Here is an 8,067-nt window from a genome sequence, read left to right as displayed (position 1 = left end):
CAAAATTCACCAAAAATGATTCTTGGGCCCCTGCTCCCAAGCATGCAAGCCAGGGGAGAAATCTAAGGTAAGTCACATTAGAACAAGAGAAAGCAGCTTTCCAAGACAGACATGGCATGAAATTGAAATAGCTAGAAAACAAAAGAATCCCAGCTGTGAATTTATATACTAATTTTTAAAAATAGGGATTCACGACCGGGGATTTAGCTCAGTGGTTCTGCCACCTGCCTCACAAGCGGAAGGACCTGAGTTCGATCCCCGGTACCAAAAGAAAGCAGGCGGGCTGGCGGCTGGGTGTGGTGGCGCATCCCTGTAATCCCAGCACTCGGGAGGCTGAGGCAGGAGGATCGCTGGGAGTTAGAGACCAGCCTGGGCTATATAGTGAGTTCCAGGTCAGTCTCAACTACATAGTGAGACCCTGTCTCAAAAAAGAAAAAACAAAACAAAAAAAAAAACAAACCAAAAAAAAAAAAAAAAAAAAAAAAAAAAAAAAAAAAACAAAAAAAAAAAAAAAAAAGCAGGGGGACTGGGATTCAGTGAGGATTAAACCCAGGGGCTCCACATACTAGGTAATTGCTTTACCACTACGCCACGCTGCTTTTCAAAACTTCATTTTGAGACAGTGTCTCAGCAAGTTGTCCAGACTGGCCTTGCAATCCTCCTGCCTCAGCCACCCAAGGAGCTGGGAGGATGGTTGTACTCTACCACACCCTGCTACTCACAGAATTTTTGCAACGAGTGTTTCTTTAAATGTGACTTAGATGTGGAGTGTTAGAAACATAATTGAATTGAAAATGATTATCAAGAAATTCCACCAAGTGCAGTACTATTTGTCTCTGATCTCAGCTATTCCGGAGGATTTCGCTTAAGGGTATGGCCTCAATATGCATCCATTTTCCTATGAATGACTCTAGTTTCTCATTCTTTGTTTGTTTTTGTTTTTTTGACACAGGGTCTCATTATGTAGTCGAGACTGACCTGGAACTCACTATGTAGCCCAGGTTGGTATCAAACTCACAGAGCTCCTCCTGCCTCAGCCTCCTGAGTGCTGGGATTACAGGTGTGCGCCACCATGCCCGGCTCTAGTTTCTCATTCTTCATGGCTGAGTAGTACTCCATTTTATAGCAAAACCACATATTCTTTAGCCAGTCTCCAACTGATGGGCAACAAGGCTGTTTCCAAGTTTTAGCTATTACAAACTGTGCCGCTATAAACATGGGTGTGCGTATATCACTGTGGTATGATTCTTTTAATTCTTTTGGAAAGATACCCAGCAGAGGGATGGCTGGGTCAAATGGAACCTCTAATCCTAGTTCTTTGAGGTCTCTCCCTATTGATTTACACAGTGGTTGCACCAGTCTGCACTCCCACCAACAATGGAGAAGAGTTCCTTTCTCCCCACAACCCCGCCAACATTTGTTATTGTGTGATTTCTTGATAGCAGCCATTCTTTCTGGAGTGAGGTGGAATCTCAGTGTTGTTTTCATCTGCATCTCTTTTTTTCATGTATTTATTTGCTGCTTTTACTTCTTTGTCTGAGAAATATCTGTTCATTTCAGGTGCCCATTTTTGAATAGGGTCTTGGTACCGGGGATCAAACTTGGGTCCTTGTACTTGCAAGGCAGGCACCAGAACCACTGAGCTAAATCCCCGGCCCATGAATAGGGTCTTTCTGAGTTCTTTATATCTTCTAGATAATAGTCCTCTGTCTGAGGAGCAGCTGGTAAACATTTTTTCCCACATTGTAGGTTTTCTCTTAGCTTTGTTGGTGGTTTCTTTTGCAGTGCAGAAGCTTTTTAGTAAGATTAGAGATCCCAGTTGTTGATTATATGTGCTAGTTCCCGTGCTACTGCGGATTGCCAATGTGTTCGAGAGTTCTGCCTAACTGCATGCCATTTCTCATAGAAAAATATTTCCCTTGGGAAAGAAAATGTTATTTTTGGGGGGAGTACCGGGGATTGAACTCAGGTCCTTGTGCTTACAAGGCAGGTGGCAGAACCACTGAGCTAAATCCCCAGCCCAAGAAAATGTTATTTACAGATACCCTTGAGGGCACCAAGTCACTTTTGTCTGAACACAGTACTTAGGAAACTAATAAACTGGATATAGTGTGGTGTTTTCTCTCCCACCTGCTCAAGGCTCCATCTCATACAAGATCTTTCATCTTTGGTGCTGTCCCCTGCTTTGTTGTGTAATAATGTATTATTTGACTGTGTTCATATCTGCTGTACTTTTTTTGCGGGGGGTTTGAGACAGGGTCTCAGTATGTAGTCGAGACTGACCTGGAACTCACTGTGTAGCCCAGGCTGGTCTCGAACTCACAGCGATCCTCCTGCTTCAGCCTCCGGAGTGCTGGGATTACAGGCACCACGCCCAGCCTCTGCTGTACTTTTATAATAAACGTACTTTCATCTTTTCAAAAACATTCTATACCTCCTCTCTGTTCATGTGGATCTGAACCTCAAATTTCTGTGGCTACGACGTATATGTGGCTTCTTGCTGTTACACATACATATACAGTGTGACTGGATTCTATTCCTTGCACTACTAAAAAAAAAGAAAGAGAAAGCAAGAAATAGAGAAGGAAAGAAAGAAAGATGAAATGAAACTTCTTATATCGAAAGTAATGTTTTAATAATGACAATGAGTAAATTTTTAATTTTGATTTTAATTTAATTTAACTTTTTTGCAGTACTGGGGATCAAACCCATGACCTCATGTTTGACAGGCCAGCACGGTGCCACTGAAATACATCCTTGGCCCTTGAACATTTATTTTATTGCATATAATTCAGTTAGCATAGGAAACCTGCCCCTTTACTGAAAATAATTAAAAAGTAATTTTATTTTTTAAATTTTTTATTAATAAATTTTATTTTATTTTATCCCCCTCCCCCCTCACCGCCCTCCCCTCCCTATGTACAAAAGCTTTTTTTCCATTTTTTCCTTCTATTTTTTTTTTTTTTTTTTTTTTTTTTTTTTTTTTTTGGTACTGGGGATTTAACTCAAGCCCTTGCGCTTGTGAGGCAGGTGGCAGAACCACTGAGCTAAATCCCTGGCCCTTGTCCTTTCCTTTTAAAAAGTAATTTTGGTGCCAGGCATGGTGGCGCAGGCCTGTAATCCCAGCACTCAGGAGGCTGAGGCAGGAGCATTACTGTGAGTTCGAGACCAGCCTGGGCTACACAGTGAGTTCCAGGTCAGTCTCAACTACATAGCGAGACCCTGTCTCAAAAAAAAAACAAAAAAAGTAATTTTGGGCAGGGGATTTAGCTCAGTGGTTCCACTTTCTGCCTTGCAAGCACAAGGACCCAGAGTTTGATCTCTGATGCCATAAATAAATAAATATAAAAAGTAATTTTAATAGTTATGAATAAATATTAGTAAATCCTTGTTAATCAAAGCATTAATTTCATGCACCTCACCTTTAACAGAAATGAGACAGTGGAGAGATTCTGTGGACGTAATGGCCGAGGCACAGAAGCCTTCTGCCAGATTCCAAATCTTAATCTACACAAGAAAATCACTACTGGGTCAAAACAGCATGGGAAATTCATGGAACATTTGTGTCCCACGGGCCACATCACCGCTCACACCGGACACAAGCCGCACCAGTGTCAGGAATGTGGACAGGCCTGTAGCTGCCGTTCACATTTGAGCGCACACGTGAGAGCCCAGAGTGGAGACAGACCTTACTACGCATGTGAGTTATGTGAGGAAACCTCCCCTCGGTCCTCCTCCGTGCATCGTCGTGCGAGGACTCACACTGCAGAGCAAAACGACAGTCACCAGCACTGTGGGAAAGCCTTCACTGACTTCTCAAGTCTCCGGAGCCACCCGAGAAGTCATACTGCAGAGAAGCCGTATACACGCACAGAATGCGGAAAGGCCTTCGGCTAGTCCTCAGCACGGTAACACACACTGGGGAGAAGCCACACAGGTGCCAAGTGTGGAGCAGCCTTCAGTTACCCCTCAGCATTTAGAAGGCACCTGATCACACACACCAGAGAGAAACCACAGGGTGTGAACAGTGTGGGAAAACCTTCATGGGTCCTCAGTCCTTTCACAGGCATGAGAGGATCCATACTGGAGAGAAACCCTATTGATGCATCCAGCATGGGAAAGCCTTGGGTTTGTCAGCTTGCTTCCAGGACCAAGTCAGAAGGCACCCTGAGGGCCAGTCCTGTCAGGGTAAGCTTTGTGGGAAAGCTTTTTAGTGCCATATATCATTACAAAAGCACATGCAAAGACACGCTGCAGAGAAACTCCACAAAGGCAAGGAATGTGGCAAAGCCTTCCGTGGGCCTGAGCTCGTACAGCAACACATGAGAACCCGCACTGTCGAGAAGCCCTGTGAATGTAAGGAATGTGGGAAAGTCTTCACATGGCCGTCATCTCTACCGGTGCACACGAGACGGCACACTGGAGAGGAACCATATCAGTGTCAGCCATGTGGGAAGGCCTACACTAAGAATCGCTAAGTAGACACAAGAAGATACACCCTGCAGAGAAGCAATATTCTTGTGATGTGGGAACCCTCCTAAGAGTGAATTCGTGTACAGTGTTCCAGAAAATGCACCCCAGGACAGCAACCTTCTAAAAATGGTAAATATGGCCTTGCCCTGATGAGTACCTCAGCGTCACGGTGGACACAGGAGGAATCTGAGGTTTGATTTCCAAATAAACGTTTAAGGAAAAAAATAGTTCTCTGAGGCTAGAGAGGATGGTACGCACCTGTAATCCCAGTACTGAGAAGGAAGCAGAGAGGTCACGATGGCAAGGCCAGTGTGGGCTGCATAGTGAGTTTAACACATCCCTTCCAACGTGCACCACTGGTGGTGGGCACGTGACTGTCCATTGGGCAGCCTGTACCACCGAATGGGACCGTGTCATGTTGCCTGATGGGACAGTCGTATACTACTGGAGGTTAAGGACCACTTGGCAGCCGGATGTATACATTATGGCCCTGTAGTAAATGTGTCAAGGCCATCCTGGACTACATACTGAGACCTAGCTCAAACAAATAATAATAAACTCAAAATACATTTTTTCCTTACAATTCAATAAATGACACTTTACAGCTTGTTGGGTGTGTGGATGATTTGAAGTGTTTGTTTTGTTTTGTTTGTTGTTGTAATTGTTTTCGTTTGGGTTTGGTTTTTTTTGGTACCTGGGATTGAACTCGGGTCCTTGCGCTTGCAAGGCAGGCCACCGAGTTGTTGTAATTATTTTGTTTTGATTTTGAGACAGGGTCTCACTATGTAGTTGAGACTGATCTGGAAATCACTATGTAGCCCAAGTTGGTCTTCAACTCACAAGGATCCTCCTGCCTCAACCTCCTGAGTGCTGGGATTACAGGTGTGCGCCACCAGGCCCGGCTGTTTTGTACTGGGATCAAACTCGGGATCTCGCACTTGTGAGGCGGGAGCAGCACCACTGAGCTAAATCCCTGACCTAGAAGTGTATTTTTTTAGTATATAAGTGGATTTAATTTCTTTCTTTCTTTCTTTCTTTTTTTTTTTTTTTTTTTTTTTTTTTTTTTTTTTGGTACCAGGGATCAAACTCAGGACCTTTCGCTTATGAGGCAGGAGGTAGAACTATTGAGCTAAATCCCCAGCCCCTCTGTCTGTTTTTAAGACAGGGTCTTACTACATAGTTCAGTCTGTCTTGAACTCACTAGTCCAGGCTGATGCCAGACTTGTGGTGATTCTCCTGCCTCAGCCTCCCTAGTGTTGAGATTACAGATGTGCATCACCAAACCGAACATGGATGTTATAGCAACCAAATTTGGAAGAATTCTTTCCCTTTATGGTTTCATGTTAGGATTTACCAGTAGCGTAAATTGCATGAGACTTTGAAGGAAAATGAAGAAGCTCATAACTGAATTTTAGGGACTCAGTAAACGGAGACAGACAATGTATAGCAGCCTGGGGGACACCAGCCTTTAGCTTATTTCCTGGATGTTGTGCCTGCGTCATCAAAACAAAGACCAAGTGCTTGATCTCCATTTCGTTAGAGTGTAGGCCTCATAGACAACCCCATAATCTTGTGTCGAGGGTGCACCGAGTGGTCTGGAACCCAGAATTTGGATTTTTCTAACATCCTACATGGGCCCCAGAACACAAACTCTAGTCTTCATGGCTTGCAACCTCTCACGTACTGGTTCCCCGCTTTTCTAGATCTTAATACAGTGTTCTTAGATGAGGCCTGATTTATATTCTCTTACTACTTTTTTTTTTTTTTTTTGAGACAGGGTCTCGCTTTGTAGTTGAGGTTGGCCCTGAACTATGTAGCCCTGGCTGGCCTCAAACTCACTGTGATCCTCCTGCCTCAGCCTCCCAAGTGCTGGGATTACAGGTGTGCCCCACGACGCCTGCTCTCTTACTACTCCACTGCAGTGATGGTGAAACTTTCAGAGACCAGTACCCAAACTGCAACCTAAAACCCACTTACTTATCACAAAGTGCCAACACTGCAATGAAACCCAAATACTGAGGTTTTAGTTTAGAAAAACAACTTGTGAAATCAGAGAGGGCTCTCCATGCTGTAGGTTTGCCATCAAGTTTCTAGTGGCCATGTGGTCCTGATTCCAGCAGAAAAAAAAAAAAAAAACTGTAGTGTTTTAGCCAAACAAGAAAAACAGCCAAGGGCCAGGGATTTGGCACAGTGGTTCTGCCACCTGCCTTGCAAGTGGAAGGGTCAAAATTCAATCCCTGGTACCACCAAAAAACAAACAAATAAACAAACAAAGATAAACAGCCAAGCATGGTGGCACACACCTGTAATCCCAGCACTTGGGAGGCTGAGGCAGGAGGATTACTCTTAAATCCAAGGCCAGTCTGGGCTACAGAGCGAGACACTGTGTCAAAAAAACAACAACAGAAAGAAAAAGAACACACAAGATTGTTTCTATTTTTCCCAATACTGGGGATTGAACCCAGGGCTTCACACTGAGCTGTATCCCCCACTCTTTTTTATATTTTGAGACAGGGTCTCATTGTGTTGCCCACGTTGGGCTGGAACTTGTGACTTTTCTGGCTCTCATGAGTAAGTAGCTGAGGTTACACTTTTTTTCTTCTTTTGTAATTCTGGGGATTGAATCCAGGGCATTCACACCGACCTTCATCCTCAGCTCTTCTTTATTTAGAGACAGGGTCTTACTAAGTCACTGAGGTGCCCAGGCTAGGCTTGACCTTGGGATTCTGCCTGAGTCTCCCAGAGTGCTGGAATTACAGACATATGTCACCATGTCCAACCTTATTGCTTTTTTAAGTGTGCTATCCCTGTCCTTGTATGTGAGAACACCTCCCATATTAGATTTGGGAGAGCTGGATGACGTTTCTTAAATGGATTTAATTATTCTGTATACAATTTTTTGCTCTTTTTTTTTTTTTTTTTTCCAGACCGGGTCTCACTATGTAGTTCAGGTTGCCTTGAACTTACAGGGCCAGGCTGGCCTCAAACTTGCAGAGATTCTCCTGCCTCAGTCTCCTTAACACTGGGAATGCAGGTCTGCACCACCATGCCCAACATTTTGTGCATTTTAAAATGGAAACCTATAACTAGTTCTTAGAAACAGACAATCTCTTGTGTTTTTCAGATCAGCTCTAGAGGAACTGTTTTAGTTTCCTAGAGTTACCATACTGAAATGCAAACCCTGGGTAGCTTAGAACAACAGGATGTTTCTGTCTCAGTTCTGGACGCCAAATGTCCAAAAACAAGGTGGCACTAAAATCGTGGTCTCTCTGATTTTCAATTTTTGAGATAATTATTAATTACAAGTTTGACATCCACTTTGTCTTTTCGTTAGTGTAAGCACTATCATCTGTTCCAAATAAGCGTCACCAGGTGTATACAGCTTCAGGTATTTTTCTGTTAAGAAAAAGTTTTTTTGCTCTTCTGTGCTCACATTTCCCACTATAATTATTTCTCTTTCTCATTATTACTAACACCTTGTATTTTTCTATTGTTTGTGGCATTAATGAGATAGATTTTAGGGCTTAAATTTTCAGCTATTGATACTGATTCAAATGTGAAATGTATAAAAAACTGACTCTAAGATTACCTTCT

The 8,067-nt window shown here is 43.3% G+C and overlaps 1 protein-coding gene across 1 annotated transcript; it reads left to right on the top strand.

The window, feature by feature from the left end:
- Positions 1–4,103: 4,103 nt before the first annotated feature.
- Znf555 (zinc finger protein 555) lies at positions 4,104–4,714 on the top strand (the record flags this gene model as incomplete). Its single annotated transcript, XM_033759619.1, is given in 3 exon segments — positions 4,104–4,464; positions 4,467–4,525; positions 4,528–4,714. Coding segments are annotated over 3 exon segments (516 nt in total), but the record flags the coding sequence as incomplete, so codon positions are not given.
- Positions 4,715–8,067: the final 3,353 nt, after the last annotated feature.

The sequence above is a fragment of the Fukomys damarensis genome, unplaced genomic scaffold (assembly GCF_012274545.1).
Source record: "Fukomys damarensis isolate Sample0158 unplaced genomic scaffold, DMR_v1.0_HiC HiC_scaffold_37, whole genome shotgun sequence".
NCBI lineage: Eukaryota > Metazoa > Chordata > Mammalia > Rodentia > Bathyergidae > Fukomys > Fukomys damarensis.
The sequence above is the reverse complement of the archived record's forward strand: the minus strand, read 5'-3'. Positions and strand labels throughout refer to the sequence as shown.